This window comes from Perognathus longimembris, chromosome 2 (genome assembly GCF_023159225.1).
Source record: "Perognathus longimembris pacificus isolate PPM17 chromosome 2, ASM2315922v1, whole genome shotgun sequence".
In the NCBI taxonomy this organism is placed as follows: Eukaryota; Metazoa; Chordata; class Mammalia; order Rodentia; family Heteromyidae; genus Perognathus; species Perognathus longimembris.
In genome coordinates this window covers 136,134,743-136,155,643 of record NC_063162.1, presented here as the reverse complement: position 1 = coordinate 136,155,643, position 20,901 = coordinate 136,134,743, and the positions used below count along the sequence as shown (strand labels likewise).

Genomic DNA, 20,901 nt, shown 5'->3' with positions numbered 1-20,901 from the left:
TGAGCACAAAAAGCTCAGGGCCAATGCCAAGGCCTTGAGTTCAAGCCCTAGGACCAATACCAAAAAAAATTTTTTTTTAAAGACCTGATAGAGGAAGAGAACACTGTAGTCTAGAAAGTTGTTTTTTTTGTTTTGTTTTGTTTTTTTTGCAGTGTTGGTCTGACAGTGACTGTTTCTCAAAGCCAAGACTTGTGTACTCTGATTCCATCTACTTTGGTAGTCAGTGGGTTTTGTGGTTCTTCCTGGCTTCATAGCATGTTTGTAGTTTTGCATTGTGGTCTCTGGAGTACTCTGTACTTCAGAATGCTGCTTACTGAGTTAATTTTTCATGGCAGAAGAGAGGAACTTCACCATTGATCATTTCCCCTGTGTTCTCTGTTCTCAGAGCTTAGGCCATTTTAAATCATAGATAAGGATCTTTAGATAAAGAATAAGAGTTAGTAATTTGGAGATCATACAGTCCAATTATTTCTCTTGGTAAAGAAACAGACCCAGCCAGGCACTGGTGGCTTGTGCCTGTAATCCTAGGTATTCAGGAGGCTGAGATCTGAGAATCGCGATTTGTAGTCAGCCTGGGCAGAAAGTCCTTATGAGACACTTACCTTTAATTAATCACCAGTAAACTGGAAGTGGTGCTGAGGCTCAAATTGGTAGAATGCTAGCCTTGAGAAAAATTGCTCAGGAGAAGCACTCAGGCCCTAATTTCAAGCCCCACAACTGACAAAAATAAAAAAAAGAGAGAGAGAGAAAAACAAACAAACAGACCCACAGAAGAAAAGTGTTTGTCTCAGAGCTGTATTTGAAATGAATTGGGGGCAAGAATCTTCCTTCTATAGTCTTCTTCTGCCCTCTTTTTTTTTGGGGGGGGGGCGGGGAGAGTCTGTCATGGGGCTTGAACTCTGAGCCTGGGCTCTGTCCAGTGCTCTTCAGCTCTAGGCTAGCACTCTACCACTTGGGCCACGACACCACTTCTAATTTTCTGTTGGCTAATTGGACATGAGAATCTCAGACTTTCCTGCCTGGGGTGGATTTGAACTACTATCCTCAGATCTCAATCTCCTGAGCAGGTAGGATTTACAGCTATGAGCCACTGGAGCCTGGCTGCTTTTACCCTCTTGTCCCACACTTTGGATGTTGTTTTACTCTCAGCAAGGCCTGAGGGTCTGGGAAACAACTCACTTCTTACTAAAGTATGTTTTATTAAGTCCTTTCAGACTCAACCAGGCCAAATTAAAATTTAATTGAAAACAGTGTAGAAATTATATTGATTCCAAATATACTCTACCAGGCCATGGTCAAGTGGGGATGATGCCGTTTAACCTTTAAGAGTCAGTTTTGATAAACAGTTAAAGTTTGTAGCCATCACTTGTTTCTTGAGTTACACCTGGCATCCATCTGTTGAAAGTTAATTTCCCTGTGGAATCCCCATTCCATTTTGTTTAAAATCTGCTATTCCTGTCTTTCCAGCACTAAGATGCTGGGAACTGATTGAGCTCTTCTTCCAGTAGACTTTTTTGTTGTTTTTCTTGTTACTTGTTTGTTTGTGCCAGTTGTAGGTCTTGAACTCTAGACCTGGGTGCTGTCTGTGAGCTTTATCACTCAAGGCTAGCGTTCTACCACTTGAGAGCCACAGCTCTACTTCTGGCTTTTTTTCTTTTCTTTCTTTCTTTTTTTGTTTTGTTGCCAGTGCTGAGGCTTGAACTCGGGACCTGAGCACTTTCCCTGGCTTCTTTTTGCTCAAGGCTAGCACTCTACCACTTGAGCCACAGTACCACTTCTGGCTTTTTCTGTATATGTAATGCTGTGGAATCGAACCCAGGGCTTCATGTGTGCGAGGCAAGCACTCTACCACTAGGCCATATTCCCAGTCCCATTTCTGGCTTTTTTTGATGCTTAATTGGAGATAAGACTCATGGACTTTCTGGCTCAGGCTGGCTTTGAACCACAATCCTCAGATCTTAGCCTCCTGAGTTGCTGGATTACAGGCATGAGCCTCCACTGCCCAGCTAGACCTTTTTTGTTTGTTTTTTTAAAGGACAGCCATTTGTTAAAAACAAAACCTTCAGAATATGAACACTATGTGAGTGTTCAAATAATAGCCTCAGTAGCTTCCTATCTCCCTCAGAGTGAAATGAAAGTCAGCTGTTATCTTTTAGAAAGATTCCCAATGCCAATTCTCTAACCCCACATCTGGTCTTCTGCCCCTTACTTCCCTTCTGTTCTTTGCCATTCTTCAAATGCATGAAGCAGACTTAGGATTGCTTTGTGCTTGGCTATTCAAGTGGATGCTCTTTTCATGGGTACCAAGGGTTTCTCCCTCAGTTCCTGAGTAAGGCATCTTTACAGGAAGGCCTCTCATTGAAAACTGCAGCCTCCACCTCAGGCTTCCTAATTTCTGTTCCATGATACTAGCCACATTCTAACATAGGATGCATTTTGTTTTCTAAAGAGCTCTCCAGGTGGCTCTCATCTGTAGCAGCATGCAATAGATATTTTGCAGTAGACATTAAGACTTCTAGCAGAGGTGAGATTTAAATTCCAAGAACATACTTTGAATTCTTCATAGTAGCTAGACGCAAAATACTTCTCACATAATAGAACATATATAGTGGTTCAACCTCATTTCTCCCTAATTTTCCTGGGGACGGGGTATAGCTCAGTGGTAGAGTATTTGCCTAGCACGTGTGAGGCCTTGCCTTCAATATGCTGAGGTCATTGAAGGAAGAGGGATCCAGAACTGGGTATGGTGACACATGCTTATAATCTCAGCACTTGGGAGGTTAGGACAGGAGAACTGTGAGTTCAAAACCCAGCCTGGACAATATAGTGAGACCTTGACACACAGCAACAAAATTTCCTTGTAGTTGGATAGCCGCATATTCCTATTACGATAACATGCCTTATAAACTGAGGGTCCCTTTTTTTGTAATGTCTTTTTTTTTTTTGGCCAGTCCTGGGGCTTGGACTCAGGGCCTGAGCACTGCCCCTGGCTTCTTTTTGCTCAAGGCTAGCAATCTGCCACTTGAGCCACAGCACCACTTCTGGCCGTTTTCTGTATATGTGGTGCTGTGGAGTTGAACCCAAGGCCTTATGTATACGAGGCAAGCACTCTTGCCACTAGGCCATATCCCCAGCCCACTGTAATGTCTTTGTATTAAGCAAGGAATTAAGATGTGAGATCTCAGATAAAAGTTGGTTTTAGCCTAGTACCAGTGGCTTACACCTGTAATCCTAGCTCTTCAGGAAACTGAGATCTGAGGATCGAGGCTAAAGCCAGCCTGGGCCAAAAAGTCCATGAGACTCTTAGCTCCAATTAATCACCAGAAAACCAGAATGGAGTTGTGGTTCAAAGTGGTAGAGCACAAGCCTTGAGTTGAAAGAACTTAGGGACAGCACCTAAGCCCTGAGTTAAAAAGCCCTAGGACCAGCAAAAAAGAAAAAGTTGGTTTTACTGATATTTTTCCTTAAAAGGATTCAAATGAGTTTACTCATATAGAATACCTAATAATGTTTATAATTTTCTATTTGAAAGACTTTTGGTTTGTTTTTTTTTTGTTGTTGTTGTTGTTTTTTGCCATTGAACTCGGGGCCTGAGCACTGTCCCTGGCTTCTTTTTGCTCAAGGCTAGCACTCTACCTCTTGAGCCATTTCTGGCTTTTTCTTTATATGTGGTGCTGAGGAATTGAGCCCAGGGCTTCAGGTATATGAGGCAGGCACTCTATCATTGGCCATATTCTCAGCCCCTGAAAGACTCTTTTACTCTTAAAATTACATATGTAAATTCAGGAGATGCAGAAATAATGGGGGGGGGGTTGTGTCTCTGAAAGATGGTACTTCTGTCTTTTCTTTCACATTGCTGTACTCCCAGTCGTGGTTGCAGTGTTTGCAAAGTGTAATGGAGAAAGTGTTCCTAGCAATGGGGATTCAGCATTGTTAACCTTTGGGAAGATTTGCTTCCAGTTTCTTACTTGGTGTACACATTTGTTTAAAAAAAAAAAAAAGGAGAGAGATTGCAAATTACAAGCACTGTCTCTTTTTAAAAGAATATAGTTTAGCTGGGCACTGATGGCTCATAGTTGTAATCCTAGCTATTCAGGAGGCTAAGATCTGGGGATTGTAGTTAAAAGCCAGCCTGGGAAAGAAGGTCTATAAGATTTTTATTTCCAGCCACTAAAAATCTGGAAATGGGATTATGGCTCCAAGTGGTTAAGTGCTAGCCTTGAGCAAAAAAGCTCAGGGACAGTACTTAGGCCCTGATTTCAAGCCCCAGGACTGGCCTAAAATATACATATATATATGCATATATGTACAATATATAATATTAATAAAATAATATTATTAATAGTATATAAAATGATATATATTTTAAGATTTTGTTGCTGGTGGTGGTGGTCTTGGAGCTTGAACTCTGGGCCTGGGCACTGTACTTCAGCTCAAGGCTAGTGCTCTAACACTTGAGCCACAGTTTGACTTCCTGTTTTCTGATGGCTAATTAGAGATAAGGGTCCCATGTACTTTCCTGCCTAGGCTGGCTGAGATCCTCAGATCTCAGCCTCCTGAGTAGCTAGGATGACAGGCATGAGCCACCATTGCCCAGCTTAAAGACTTTTTTTTTAAAAAACAGAGTTTTTATAGGTTTCCTGCCTCAGCCTCTGGAATATAGAGCTAACAGTATACAGTACCATGCCTGGCAGATTTTTTTTTTTTTTTTTTGCCAGTCCCGGGCCTTGGACTCAGGGCCTGAGCACTGTCCCTGGCTTCTCTTTGCTCAAGGCAAGCACTCTGCCACTTGAGCCACAGCACCACTTCTGGCCATTTTCTATATATGTGGTGGTGCTGGGGAATGGAATCCAGGGCTTCATGCATGCAAGTCAAGTACTCTTGCCACTAGGCTATGTTCCCAGCCCCCAGATAATTTTTGTTGTTGTTTTTCTTTTTGCTAGTACCTGAGTTTGAACTGAGGGCCTTAAGCATGCTTGGCTGATACTCTACCACCTGAACCATGCACTCAGGCTGGCTTTAAACCTCAGTCTCTTTATCTTAGCCTCCTACGTAGCTTAGATGCTAGTCAGTAGAGCCCAGTTGGCAAAATTATGTTTAACCATTCCCCGTTCTGTTCACTCATCTCACTGTGAGAATGGCCTTATACCCTAATTGAAATATGTTTGCCTATTAGAACTAGGGAAGGGAAAGGGAATATCAAAATTGAGAGACAAAGGATAAAAAGACAAATGACTCCAAAAAGCAATACTTACAAAAAACCATTTGGCATAAACCAACTGAACAACTCATGGGGGGAGAGGGAAACGGGGTGGGGGGGGATGAGGGAGGAGGTAAGAAATGTACCCACTGCCTTATGTGTGAGATGTGTGTACATCACTTTGACAATAAATAAGTAATTCTTCAGAAAAAAAGAAATACGTTTGCAGCCATAATATGTGTTGGTCAAGTGGTTTATCCATAAAACAGGGAGAATAAATGTTGTTTTAGTTTATTTAAATGGCAAAGGTATCATGCTATGTATGGATCTATCACTATGTATATTTAGCTTCTTTTTTTTTGTACTGGGGGTTGAACTCAGGGCCTTGGGCTTATTATAAGACAAACAAGTATTCTACTACTTGAGCCACATCTTCATCCCTGCTTTGCATTCTTTATTTTTATTTTTGCTTTTTTGCTTGCCAGTCCTGGGGCTTGAACTCTGGGCCTGAATTCAGTCTGACCTCCTTTTGCTCAAGACTAACACTGTACCACTGGAGCCACAAGCTCACTTCTGGCTTTTTCTGTAATTGGAGATAAAAGTCTCACAGATTTTTTTGCCTGGGCTGGCTTCAAACCATGATCCTCAGATCTCAGCCTCCTGAATAGCTAGGATTACAGGTATGAGCCACCAGTGCCTGGCCTTTGTTTTTCTTTTGCTCAGCTCAGCTGTAGAGCTGTCCAAGTTAACACATATAGATATAATTCATTATATTTGGCTCTGTAGAAGTAGTATGTGGTTGTTCTACAGTTTCTGTCATTCTGTTAACAAGGTTGAATGTCTTTCCTGGCTTTTTTGAAGTTCTTGCTACTTTTTGTAACAGTGCTGCTACCAGTATCCTCACTTATCATATTGGATACGTACATTTTTCTAAGATCTTAAATAATTTTTTTCCTGTTTTTTTCTCTTTAATATTAAGATGTGTTTCCACTATAGCTTATTACAGTCTCTTCATGAACCACATATCTCTTAAGACTTTGAAATGCCTTTGATTTTCTTACGAAAACTTAAATTGTCCACAAGCTTTTTTTGCATCAATATTTCAGTAGTAGTAGTAGATAAAACTTTAAGCTATTTCAACATAGAGGATCTAAAAATCAATAATTAGCAAGATTAGTACTTGGAATGGTTAGTGAAATCAAAGACTGAAATGCCAGAGGCAGAGTTTTCTAATTCAAGGCAAATTTTTAGACAATCTATAGGAACCCACTTGAGGTCTCTTTGTGTGATGCATTGCCACCTCTGTTTCCGGACTCTCTTCCTCTTTCTATGTGTGCTCCCTGGCTAGGTGGTGACCCTACACATGGCAGTTATTTCTTCTTATCTCTTGTCCTGCTACAGTGACTTCTTGTATTGTGCTGTCTTCTATCCATCTGTCCTTCCTTTTCTTTCTTCTCTTTCTCTCTCCTCCCTCTCTCCTTCCCTCCCTACCTCCCCCCCTCTCTCTTTTCTTTTCATTTTTGTGCTGGCTTGAACTCAGGGCCTGGGCACTGTCCCTAAGCTTTCTTTGCTCAAGGCTAGCACTCTACCATTTGAGCCACACTTCCACTTCCAGATTTTTTGGTGGTTAACTGGAGATAAGAGTCTCACAGACTTTCCTGCCCAAACTGGCTTCATACCAAGATCCTCAGGTCTCAGTCTTCTGAGTAGCTAAGATAACAGGTATGCACCATCTATACCGAGCTTGTGCCTGCCATGCAGGTACTGACCAGTATATTTTGAGTGAAAGAAAGAGAACCTGTGGGGATGGGGCAAGGGAAAATGGAGTCGGGACACAGAGATGGTGAGAATCACCTTAATAAGTAACGTGAGAAGTGAGGGACACAAGCAAGTCCTAAATAAGGAAACAAGTGATGAGGTTGACAGAATGACTGCTTTCTTTGGTTGGTCTCTACTTTAGAATATTATCATTTGTGTGTATTTATACTGATTGTAAGCTAGGAAATAAATTTCTCCTTGGAATTTAAATAGCAATAGGTTTTTTTAACTTGGTACTTTATCTAATAATAGATTTTTTAAAAAACCTTAAATCTCTGACAAATATAGCTATTCTAGAGAATTTATTTTTAACTCCTTGCCTTAATTCTTGGTTGCCTCAATTTTAATCAAATCTTGATTTCCTTGGGTGAGTAAACTAAAATTGAAGGAAATACTTTGGCCACTGCTCTTATGAAATCCTTTGTGGTTTGGAAGTGTTCCTCTAGCATTTCAGCCATTTCATTCATGTTCGGCACATGCTGTGGCCAAACAACACCAGACCTTCAGAAAGAGAAGTTCAAGGGCAGAACTCATATTTTAGAGAACAGTAAAACTATTGGAAGGGCAAGTCAGGAGTAAAGTTACTTTTATCATAGCACTAGTTACAAATCAATTAGTATTATAAATTCTCTTTTGACAGTTACTTTCATGGCTCAAAAAACAATTGCTTTTAAGATTTTTTTAATATAAAAAGCTATATTGCTCCCAATGTTTGCTGTTTATTGTTTTGGGGTTGTTGGGGTTTTTTTATTTTTATTTTTTGCCAGTCCTGGGGCTTGAACTCAGGGCCTGAGCACTGTCCCTGGCTTCTTTTTGCTCATGGCTAGCACTCTACCTACCACTTGAGCCACAGCGCCACTTCTGGCTTTTTCTATATATGCAGTGCTGAGGAATTGAACCCAGGGCTTCATGTGTACAAGGCGAGCACTTTACCACTAGGCCATATTCCCTTGCTTGTTTATTAATAACTCTTAAATATTTCAGTCAATTGCAACTTATACATCAGGAGAATATAGCCCTTTTTGTTGTTGTTATAAAGGTGACGTACAGGGCTGGGAATGTGGCTTAGTGGTAGAGTACTTGCCTAGCATGCATGAATCCCTGGGTTTGATTCCTCAGTACCACATAAACCGAAAAAGCCAGAAGTGGCGCTGTGGCTCAGGTGGTAGAGGGCTAGCTAGCCTTGAGCAAAAAGAAACTCAGGGACAGTGGCCAGGCCCTAAGTTCAAGCCCCAGGACTGGCAAAAAAAAAAAAAAGGCGATGTACAGAGGGGTTTTAGTTACATAAGTTAGAAAAAGAGTATATTACCTTTTGGATGTCACCCCTTCCTTCAGGCTCTCCCAGTTTTTCTCTCCTATCACCACACACAAGTTGTATAGTTCATTTTCAACATAGTGTCTAGTGAATACCACTGCTGCATTTGTTCATCCTTTGTCTTTCCATTTCTGTACCCGACCTTATCTTCTCAAAGACAGATAAACTGAACAAACAAGACAAAAAGAAAAAAAAAAAGGTACAAAGAAAAAAACTCTTTGTTTCATGAGAATATAGTCTTATAAGTAGCCAAAGATCTAAGGTTAAAAGTAATGGGTTACAAATATTATCACCTTTTCCAAAACTGGAATATTTCCAGCCCTGACATGCTTGAAAACTCATTGTTCTCTAGATACTTTTTGCTGCTAATTAACATCTCTTTTTACAGGATTCATGAATAAAATTTTCCATCCCAACATTGATGAAGCGTAAGTAACAATTTAAAAATTTAAGTTTTAGCAGTGACTACACCTAGAGTTCTCTCTCTCCCTCCCCCTCTCTCACTCTTCCTTCCCTTTCTCACTTTCTCTCCCTCCCTCCCTCCCTCCCTCCTTCTCTCCTTTTTCCTTCTCCATGTCACAAAACATAGCCCTTTGTTATCCTTTGAGGTTTCATGGAAAGGAACATAAGCCTGTATGAATGCTCTTGCCACTAAAATCTAAACTAAGTTAGACTTCAGCTATTACTCTGCGTAATTTTTTTTTTTTTTGGTTTGGGGTTTGTTCATTGTTGTTTCTATTTTTGAGACCTTCATTTTTCTCAGTATCCACCTAACATTTATAATATTCCATATATCAGTTTTTTACTATTTATTTGTTTTGGTTTTGTTGCCAGTCCTGGGGCTTGGACTCAGGGCCTGAGCACTGTCCCTGGCTTCTTTTTGCTCAAGGCTAGCACTCTACCTCTTGAGCCACAGCATCACTTCCAGCTTTTTTCTATATATGTGGTGCTAAGGAATCGAACCCAGGGCTTCATGTATATGAGGCAAGCACTTTACCCAGTTTTTACTGTTTAAACACAACTTGAATGATCTGTTTTCAGGATTCAAATTTGTTATTTTTAGCCCTTAAAATATTTCTTTGTCCTTAAGAGAAAGGCAATGTGAGTGACAAGCTTTACTAGCTTCATTTCAGTTAATGAATCTTACCCCTTTTTTGTATTTTATTAGTGATAGTTAAAAAATGATTCCAGTACTTAGAATATATGATTATTTGAACTGCAGTCTTTTTGTGGCATTCAGTTTTGCTGTCCCTTATTCAATTTGTATATGAAGATTTTCTGAACTTTGTTTCAATAGGTTGCTTGCATACATACATACATACATACATACATACATTGTGTCCCTTAATATTTCTTTGTTATCATTCTTTCTAACAAGTATGTTCTTTTAGATAACCACAGTGAAGTTGTTAGATCCAGGAGTTTAATATGGCTGTAATAATTTTTAATCTAATCTACCACGATATTTCAGCAAACTTTTTTCCCTTTTAGGAAGGGATTCAGTGGAGAATCAAATATTGCATTTAGTTACATTAGTCATTCTCACCCAAGCTTTATCTTATAAAATTGACTCTTTTTTAGGGGGAAGGTGGTACTGGTCCTAGAGCTTAAACTCCCAGGGCTTAGGTGCTTGTCCCTGAGCTTTTTTTGCTCAAGGCTAGCACTCTACCACTTGAGGCACAGATCTATTTCTGGCTTTTGATTGCTGATTGGAGATGAGTCTCCTAGACTTTCCTGCTAAGGTTGGCTTTGAACTATAATCCTCAGATCTCAGTCCTCTTGAGTAGCTAGGATTATAGGCAGGAGACATTGGTGCCAAGCTAACGTTGACATTTTTAAAAGAATATAGAGTTTCCTCGCTTTGGGTTTAGCTGTTTATTAGATTCAAGGTATGTTCACACTTAACCACACAAGTGAACTTATGCTCAGGGTCTCTCTGCCCTTAATTCTGATGACCTGATTCAGGTGTTTTTTGGGTTTTTGTTTTTGTGTTTGTTTGGTGTTTTGTTTTTTTCATTGCATAGTTGGTATTTCTCCTTTACCATGTGTAAATGAAACATTTAAGAGCCTGTAAATATTATACTTCTCATCTTACTTTCCAACAAATTTTTTTAAGTCTATTAAAATTGTTTTTCTTGATGAATAAAATCAGTTGCCAGATACATGCAACTAACTTGCTGATTCTTTTTTAAAATGCCATTCTTTCCATCTGTTTCAGGTCAGGAACTGTGTGTCTAGATGTAATTAATCAAACTTGGACAGCTCTCTATGGTGAGTTTGGCCATGGAATTTTGGAGATGTTGAGACACTGTCTTAAAAAGGTTATTTGGCTTAACCAGGTGCTGGTGGCTCATGCCTGTAATCCTAGTTACTCAGGAGGCTGAGATCTGAGAATCACGGTTGGAAGCCAGCCCAGGCAGAAAAGTCCCTAGGAGACTCTTATCTCCAGTCAACCCCTCAAAAACTGGAAGTGGCGCTGTGGCCCAAGTGGTAGAGCACTAGCCTTGTGCTGAAGAGCTCAGGGACAGTGCCCAGGCCCAGAGTTCAAGCTCCACGACTGAACAACAACAAAAAAAGGTTATTTGGCTTTTCTTCTGTGGTTTAAGATGCTGTGTATGAATTTAATGTTGGGAAGGGACTTTGAGGGACTAGATGGGAAAATGTGATAAATGAAAAAGTATTTTCTCTAAAAAGTATAATCTTAAATTTGGCAATACCAACTTAAAATAATTTTGAACTTAATTGCAATATTGTAGCATATGTCAAAAGACAAACACACAAAATCTGTGTGTGTATTCAGAAGCACATTGCTTATACATGTTTATATAATCAGTTTTAGAAAACTATTTAGGAGTTTTATCTACCTCAGCAGGTAGATAAATGATGGAGTAAAAGGTTCCAAAGGTCCTTTTTCAAAGATCAAAAGCTCCTTATGAAGCAGAGTATTTTAGCCTTCCTTCAGTGCTACAATTGCTAGTTCATCTTTTATAATAAATCAGCAAATGAATGACCCATCTCTTAAAAATCCTTTGTGTGATGTTAATATTACAGAAAGATATGACCAGTATCAAGTCTTCTCTTCTTGAACTTATACACCTGGTTGGAGAGCTAAAAATATTTTAAAGTTAATTAGGGATGCAACAAATCTTTATTTTTACCCACATGTACAAATCATTAGGGTTTATAGGTATTCCCTGCTCTGCTGCTGCCTCTCTCCTATGCAGCTTCCTCTGCTGCTAGTGATCTCTGGATGCCCTTATATTTTGTAACTCACTTAGTCCCACTTTTACTTTATATCTTGTATTTGTTGTTTATACTTGTATTTATGCTGTCAAATGAATGTCTGCTGTGTCTTTGAATCCTAGGACTGTTGTCCCCATCACTTCTCCTGGGGTTTGATCTCAAGGCCTTGTGTTCATGTACTCTACTTCTGAACCACATCCACAGCCCAAGTTCTAGGACTCATAATGCAGTAACTTTCACTTGTGAAACAGAAGTTGCTAAAAGGGGAAAAGTAAAGAGTAAAGCTGAACTTTCCCAAGAGTGACTTCCTTAGTTGAGGAGTTATGAAACCTTTTAACCATCTGAGGTAGACAAGACATCTTATTCCATCCACAATCTGAAAGTCACCTTTGCCAGACATCTTTGTATTAGGTTGGTGAATGAGAATCAAAGGGTGGTTGGTCACCAGCAGCACACAATTTAGCCCTCCCCCTCTTTCTCCCTCCCACTCCTTGGTTCTCCCATTCGAAAATTATTTCCTCTGCATACTTTCTTTTTCCACCTTAAGCATTCCTTCTTCATAGAAACCTCTTAGCCACCCCGCTCACCCCACTTTTGTTTTTCTGTTTTAAACTTGTGAAAGAAAAGGTGTGGCTTAGGTGGTAGGGTGCCTGCCAATGGAATGTAGAGTGTCAGATCCTGAGTTCCAGTCTCAGACGAAAACGTTATTGTTTATCTTGTCTTGTTGGGTTATAAACTCCATGACTTGTCTTGGTCTTTACACACACACACACACACACACACACACACACACACACGTATGCACACGTGCTACAGTGCTTAGAGTACAGTAAGGGTTCAACTATTTGTTGATTTAACCATGAATTAACCATGCCCAGTATCACAATACAGTTTTAGGGAGACAGTGGCTTGTAAGGAAATAAGGCAACGAGAGAAAACATACACTCTGCAACTGATTAAATGGGTTCCTTTTTAAGATTTTTTTTTAAGTAAAGTATGTCTCATGGCAGGCTTCCTGGAATATCTGATGTAATGATGAGTTTTCTTGAACTGCATTCACGTTTTAGAAGTGTACATATCAAAATACTGCAAGTTGGTTCCCACTACAGTGAAGTAAATTGGTCTTTGGTTTCACTAAGTATTTCACTAGAAAGCTTTTTAGAACAGGTTTGCTGATTCTCAAGTAACTTCATGTCTCAGAACAAAATTTTTTTGTGAAATAAAATTTGAAAACTTATAACTCACCCATTTAAAGTGCTTAATTCTGTAGTTTTTAGTATATCAGCTATGTGATACTTTTATCACCTCAAAAACACCCAGGCCCGATGCTGGTATCTCATGCCTATAATCTTAGCTACTGATTTCTAAGGATTGTAGCTGAAGCCAGCTCAGGCTGGAAAGTCTACAAGACTCCCAATTAATCAGCAAAAAGCTGGAAATGAAGATGTGTCTCAAGTGTATCTAGAGCTGAGACACTTCACTGCCATATAGCCTTAATGCACGCTTGACCCCCACATACGTGTTTCTCCAGCCTTCATTGTATTGGTCCTGAACTACTAACTGCTACATTATGCACATTGTAGATTAACTACTAGACAAATGAAAGGGAGGACTTTAAATATGAAATTGGACAGTTTACAATTCTTACATTTAGGGTTGGTAACCAGTAGATTAGACACCCTGTTACTTTATTAAAGAGATAAATCAACATTTGAGATATCTTTCCCTGGAGGCAGCTGGGGCTTTAGTAAAAGACAAATGACGTTGAATCTGACACAAGGAATGTGTTAAGAACTTGGAGATTCTGCAAGACAAAGCTAATTTTATCAGGCATTTAGAAAAAAATTAAACATGAGTTTGTTTGCTATGCCCTTTTCAGCCAAATAGCCTTTGAATCTTTCTAAATTGGTTTGGCTGAAGGTAATTGTATCTTAAATGATGCTTTATGTTGCACTGGTATGTGCTATTTCCAGATGTTGTAGCTATCCTGACAAATAGAGAGATTGGCCAGCAACTGTATTTGAACTATCTCAATAACTGCATAGTGATTCATCTATATTGGAATCAAGGCATAACCCTACCTCTGAAGCACCTGGGTATAGTGAGTTTTATGGATAGAGGCCAGGTAGGACTAATGCATAGGAGTAATGTCATCTGTCATATATAAAAAAGAAATGACTACTTGAGGCCTAACTTAGGTGGTAGAATGCCAACTGTGAGCATGCAAGCTGAGCCTGAGCAGAGAGCATAAAGCCTTGAGTTCAAGTCTCACATCACCACACCACTACCACACACACACGCAAACTGAATTTTGTATTTGCTAGCATTGATACTACTTAGCTGACTCCATAATGAACCTCTTTCATCTTGGAAATCTTCTGAAGTGGTATTAGTATGTGGCTTTTCATTTTAAATGTTTATCACAGAAAATGTGTTTTTTTCAAACTAGTACTTGAATTTAGTAAAAATTCATTTTGAGTACCATCTTCATTGGCATTCACCATTAGAACCATGAAATGGTCCACACTGTGGATTAAAGAACATCAGCCAGCCAGGTGATGGCCCAAAAAGACAGCTATAGCAGGTTCTGTTATGGCTTGGGACCAAATTCTGTGCTTGATTAGGTGGACATACAACCTTAATTTTTTTTCTTTTTTGTTTGATTATGCTATATAAATAAATTCTGCCCCATGTGTAGGGACTTGGCTCACAATTACATGAAGTTATTCCTTGTTAACTCTTTTCTGACATCAATGACAACTAAATTATTGTGTAGAAATTAAAAAACCTTAATAACAAGTTTTAGTACAATCTCAAGAATACATGACTAGCTAATTATACATTAACTACCCTCATTTCAGAAAGGTTAATAAGAAATCCTATTACCATGTTCTAGCTTACAATCTCTTCAGGTAGCAAGGTCTTGCCAAGTTTAAACTAGAATGACCTCTAAAACCACCTTGGTAAGGTAAGATGTGTTTTGAGATTGACAAGACAACGAACAATAGCTTTTTATGAACAAGAGCTGTTTTCTTCATTCTAATCTATATAGAAAATTTTCATCTCTGCAGTTTACATACATTGGGGGAAAGGGGCTACAATTAAGCAATAAATGGCAGATGTTTTTCTGTAGCTAGAATGTTGTAGCTGTAGTTTGAAATGTTTTAAAACAAGTCTGTGTTCTGTAACTAAACACTCCAATTAGTAAGCTGCTGATCAGCACTGAGCAAAGCATATCTGGTGTTCCCTGGGTTTTAGAATTCTGCATCTTTGACACTACCCTTTCACACAGACCACAGAATTGCCAGTTTCAAAGTTTAGAACATATAAAAGCCAAACTGCTCTCATGAAGTAATATGAATTAAATGTCATATATATTACAAAAGTTTTTCTGGTCTTTGACTAGTTCTTAATTCCTGCCAATAGTTCTCTACCTCTCTTCTCTCTCTCTCTCTCTCTCTCTCTCTGCCTTGGTCTGTTTTGCAGTTTGCCTGTGTTAAGATGTTTTATCTTAAAAGATTCTGCAGGCTAATATATAAGTCAAGAGTTCAGACATTTTGTGTATTTTAACCATATATCAGACCCTATCAGTGAAGTGATAACATGTATTCTTCTATTTTAGGTAGTTGTATGAAGGAGTTACAATTGAACACATCAGATTATGAATAGTGTATCTTGATCAATGTCACCCCTGCCCTTGCTCTTCCCCATCTTTTCCAATTCATTCAGACTCTTTTTTTTTTTTTTTGGCCAGTCCTGGGCCTTGAACCTGAGCACAGGACCTGAGCACTGTCCCTGGCTTCTTTTTGCTCAAGGCTAGCACTCTGCCACTTGAGCCACAGTGCCACTTCTGGCTGTTTTCTATATATGTGGTGCTGAGGAATTGAACCCAGGGCTTCATGTATATGAGGCAAGCACTCTTGTTGCCACTAGGCTATATTTCCAGTCCATCATTCAGACTCTTTTAAGTGCATGCATTCTTGAGTTTTATTTTAGCAGACTGGTGGTGACATGTTAGCATTCACAGAGTGTGACATGGCAAGCCTGTGGCCAGAGGAGCCTGTGCCACACTGCCACAGGAAGCCTTTGTGGTGGACAGCTCTGCCACCCTTATATGTCCTCACAACAGCAGAGATAAGACCTCTGTGTCATTGAAGATAGGTCACAGTGATTAATCTCTAGACTACTTCTTCTTTGAAGTCTGCCTGCTTATATGACAATGTTCATACCATGTTTTTCATTTATTTATTTTACTTTTTGCCAGTCCTGGGCTTGAACTCAGGACCTGAGCACTGTCCCTAGCTTCTTTTTGCTCAAGGCTTGCGCTCTACCCCTTGAGCCACAGTGCCACTTCTGGCTTTTTCTGTTTATGTGGTGCTGAGGAATCGAACCCAGGGCCTTGTGCATGCTAGGCAAGCACCCTACCACTAAACCACATTCCCAGCCCTCGTACCATCTTTTAGGGCCCCTTGTTACAAAGTTTTTTTCAATTACAACTACTCAATTGTCGGTACTGCAGTGTTCTTTGGTTAACGAAATCAGTTTTTGACCATTTTTTGGTAGAATTTCATTGCTTAGTAATATTTATACTTAAAACTAAGACAAAAACTCAAAACCATTATTACTATTCCAATTTCTTAAGAGCTGTTAAATGATTTTTAATTAGCCCAAAATTATTAAATAACCAAAGTAGATGTGGAATCTTGTTTGTCTTATTTCAACTTACCCCCCCAAATTTGATTTTGTGCACTCACACATACACACACACACACACAGTAGGTACTCTGTTTCTCAAAATTGTCAAGTGACATGAAATTTTATAATTGGCTTTGTTCTGAACACATACTGTAAATTTATGATGTGCTTAGCAGTTGATGATGAATTCAGTAGTTTGTCATAATATAGGCAAAAGCCAATCTATGAAGTTTAGAAAGATCAGTGGCTGGTTTTCCCATATAGTCAAGGTCATGAAATACGGAGTTGAAATTCCCAGTTGATCCCAACACACTCACCATTAGTTTCAACTATAATGACCAGACACCCAGGGAAAGAGGTTAGTTTAAGTCACAGAAGGAATCATTAGTTCTAGATGATGAGAATTGATGTCCTGTGATTTTTGTCCACCTTTTTCCCCTCTAGTTGAGAACAGGGTTTCCTTTCTCCTCTTTCAGCCCTACTTCTTACTGAATTACAGGACAGAGAGTGTAATGGCTGTCTCTGTAGTTTCCATGTTGGGCAGCCAAAAGTCCCACCAGAGAGGAAGAGAGACAGTGAAATGAATGCAAGTTTGCTTAGTAGCAAGAATAGGAGAATTTGAAGGAGAGTGAGAGAAGCTTGCTGTTTATGAGAAATCACTTGCGTGATCATTTGTTTTAAGGACGCTTTCTCTGGTTACAGAAGTGGAGTTTAGAGGACCATCCAGGAAGTAGCTGTCCTGATCCAGAACTGAAGTGATGTATCCAGTTAGACATAGTCATGTCAGGGGAAGTAGAAGAGGAGCTACAGACTTATTTTTGTTTTTGTTTTTGTTGTGCTTTTTGCCTGATGCTTAAACTCCAGTCCTCCTACTTATCCCTCCCTTCTTCCCTCATAGATGGGACCACAGATGTGTACCACCATACCCAGCTGTTAACTGAAAGGGGTTTTGCTCATTTATTCATGGTCTGGCCTCAAAAGTTCAACCCAGTCTATAACTCCTGAATAGCTAAAATATAAATACAGCACTATTAACACTCTTATACTGCTAGAGGCTGATGTTTCTCAAAATAAATTGTTATTTTGTAGTAGCCCAAGCCTGGCGCTGGTGTCTCATGTCTATAATACTAACTACTCAGGAGGCTGAGATCTAAGATGGCGATTTAAAGCCAACCTGGTCAGAAAAGCCCATGAAATTCTTTTTGACAATTAACTACACCGAAAAAGCTGGAAGTGGAGTTGTGGCACCAGTGGTAGAGCGCTAGCCTTAAGCACAAAAGCTCAAAGATAGTGCCCTGGCCCTGAATTCAAGCCCAAGGATCAGCACCTGCACGTGCGTGCACAAGTGTGCACACACACACACACACACACACACATCCAGAGCCTTGGTTGTCAGGGACAAGTATAGTAGAAAGGGGTAGATTAGGTGGCTCTTGAGAAGAGAGGAGTGGCTATAGTGGTTCTCGACACCTGGCCATTGGCTATATTACATGATGGAGTATTTTTGTGTGTGTGTGTGTGTGGTGTAGCATTTGTTTATTTTAATTTGAAATCAGAAGTGCATGAAAACTGTGTGAGTAAAAGTACCTGAGATCACTGCTTGGTAATTATAGTTTCTGGTGGGGTAGGGATAGATTGTGTCTGTCCCCAGTTTTAAGCATCTATAGAATTTGAACCTGGAGAAAGCAGCATATTGTACAGATTTTTTTCACTGTAATGTTCAAAGGAAATAAAGGAGGAAGAAATAATTTGTGATCACTGGTTCATGAAATAATCAAAAAAATAAGACATGAAATAATGTGACTTATCTCCTGCTGTGCTTTCTCCTTTAAACAATTGACCATCTTTTTTTCCCCTCTCTTCTAGGCCTGGGACTTGAACTCAGGGCCTGAGCACTGTCCCACTGCTTTTTTACTTTTAAGTAAGCACTCTAGGACTGGCCAGAAGTGGCACTGTGCTTCAAGTGGTAGAGTGCTAGCTTTGGGCAAAAGAAAAGAAGCTCAGGGACAGTGCCCAGGCCCTGAGTCCAAGCCCCAGGACTGGGGTGGGGGTGGGGGGAAGCTAGCACTCTACCACTTGAGTGGTTAATTGGATTATTTGGAAATGAGTGTCTCATGGACTTTCCCGCCCTGGGTTGGCTATAAACTGAGATCCTCAGCTCTCAGCTTCCTGAATATAGATGTGAGCCACAGGCACCTGGCTGAAGTTTATCTTTTATAATCATTTTTAGTGGTATGTAATACTTCCTGATAAGGAACAGCTGTGTTATACTTCTCTTTTTACAGATAAAGAAGTTGAGATGCAGAGAGGAAGAGACCTGCCCCAGTTAAAGAGCAAGTCAGTAGAAAGCCTAAGTTTAGGCTTGTGGTCTCTTAGGTTTTCATCCATTGTTCAACAGTGAGGAGACAGTGCAGCCTAAAGGAGTTTGCTCTGCCAGCTGTGCAGTGTTTTAGGTGATATCTGCCCCACCCATTCTCCTCTAAAACAACCTTAAGTTGCCTCTAAAATGGATTCACCTTTCACTGCTATGATTTGGAATACTGTTTCCTCACCAGAAGAAGGTGGTGGTGACCACAGAGTACAGAAAAGAGAGGTGAAATGCTCAGGGAAAGCCACACAGGTAGAGCCTCTGAAGTATCAAGACTTCCCTTCCTATCTTCCTTTTTTCCCCTCCCCTTTTCCTTCCTTTCTTTCTACCTTTGTATCTTCCTTCGTTTCTTTCTCCCTTCTTCTTTCCCTCCTTCTTCCCTCCCTCCCTTCCTCCTTCCCTCCTTCTTTCCTATCTTCCTTCTTTCCTTCCTTTCCTCCTTCTTCCTTCCATCTTCCTCCTTCCCTCCCACCCTCTTTCTAACTGTGGGGCTAGGGATTGAATATCCTAGGCCATGTTACATGCTCAGGGCTGTGTCCTTGAGCTATTTCCATAGCCTCACATCTTCACCTGGACAGAAAGTTTCCTAGATGTACCTGTGAGAGCAGCTCCTTCTGGTGCGACCCTGGCTTAGTCATCACTGTGCTGGTGATATGGGGGAATGCCTCACTGCTCTAAAAGGCCAGAACTTCCTGGCCTCTAACAGCTGTCCTCCACCCAAAACCACTCTAGACTTTTTCTCTTCCATTTTATAGAGGTGACTCAGCACATCCATAGAAATAGATCAATGGCATGTTAATGCAGCAAGACATAGAAACAGGAAGAACCAATAGTTGAGGGTTTTTATTTGTTGAGAACAAACATAAGGAAAGCTACTTATTGGTAGATTAAGGAAACTTATTAATAGGAAAGGATATAAAATCTCTTCCTGGAACACAGGACACCTCTGGTGTGGAACACATTGTCCGTACTATTTCTCTAGCTTCCAACCATCTCTGAACATTACTCAAAGAGAACAAAAACTATATTTCATTTTTAAAGGTTTTTGTTGTTGTTTGGTAGGAGCGTTAAACAGCTAATCCTTTTGAGCAACACCTGTAATAAAAACATGATAGTAGACACCCCCACACCCTCTGTGAGCAAGCATATATGAACAGGGAGGATCACTTCTGGTGTTGTCACTTAATTAACACACTGCCTCTGTAATGTGCCATAGATACCTAGATAGCCTCTACTTAAAGCTCATCCTGCTGGCCTTGAGCTTGTGAGAGAGGACAACTTTGGGGAGGGGAAGGCTTGCCCTGAGTCATGCTTTGGCTTCCCTGACCATAATGGTATAAAGTTGTGCTGCATGTATGGGCACTTGCCTCATCATGAAAGTTGCCAGTTTGTTGAATCCATTAACACAACAGCATAATGAAGAAGCCCAGATTTGAAATGTAGCTTCTTGGGCAAATTACTTTTTTTTTTTTTTTTTGCCAGTCCTGGGCCTTGGACTCAGGGCCTGAGCACTGTCCCTGGCTTCTTCCCGCTCAAGGCTAGCACTCTGCCACTTGAGCCACAGCGCCGCTTCTGGCCATTTTTTCTGTATATGTGGTGCTGGGGAATCGAACCTAGGGCCTCGTGTATCCGAGGCAGGCACTCTTGCCACTAGGCTATATCCCCAGCCCTGGGCAAATTACTTTAACCTCTGTACCTTTACGTGTAAAATGGAGACAGTAAGCCAGGTGCCACGGCTCATGCCCGTAATCCTAGCCACTTAGAAGGCTGAAATCATGGTTTGAAGCCATCTTGAGCAAGAAAGTCCATGAGATTTCTCTCCAATTAAATCATCAAAAAGCAGTGGCTCAGGTAGTAGAGCACTAACCTTTAGCACAAGAAAGCTCAAGGACAGCTCGTAAGCCCTGCATTCAAGCCCCAGGACCAGCACAAAAAAAGATGGAGACAGTAATGGTTACCCATCCCATATACTACAGTGAAATTTAAATGTATGTACAAAGTGCTTAAGAGCCTGACTAAGCCAGGTACCAGTGGCTCATGCCTGTAATCCCAGCTACTCTAGAAGCTGAGATCTGAGGATTGCAGTTAGAAGCCAGCCCAGACAGGAAAGTTCATGAAACTCTTATCTCTAATAACATAGGAAAGCCAGCCATGGATCTGTGTCTCAAGTGGTAGAGCACTAGCATTGAGAGAAAAAGAGAAAAAAATCTCAGGGACAATACCCAGGCATCTTAAAAAAAAAAAAAAAAAAAGTACCTGACT

At 40.2% G+C, this 20,901-nt stretch overlaps 1 protein-coding gene and 1 long non-coding RNA gene across 2 annotated transcripts in view; both read left to right on the top strand.

Moving 5' to 3' along the window:
• Positions 1-20,901, top strand: part of Ube2h (ubiquitin conjugating enzyme E2 H) — a 97,309-nt gene that overhangs the window by 65,060 nt on the left and 11,348 nt on the right. Inside the window, exons 4-5 of the mRNA XM_048340216.1 lie at positions 8,722-8,761; positions 10,552-10,604. Coding sequence (XP_048196173.1) covers positions 8,722-8,761; positions 10,552-10,604 — 93 coding nt within the window. The remainder of the gene's footprint in view (positions 1-8,721; positions 8,762-10,551; positions 10,605-20,901) is intronic.
• On the top strand, positions 440-3,323 carry LOC125347129. Its single transcript, XR_007210110.1, has 3 exons — positions 440-583; positions 878-882; positions 3,308-3,323. It is a non-coding gene; the product is annotated as an uncharacterized LOC125347129 (long non-coding RNA).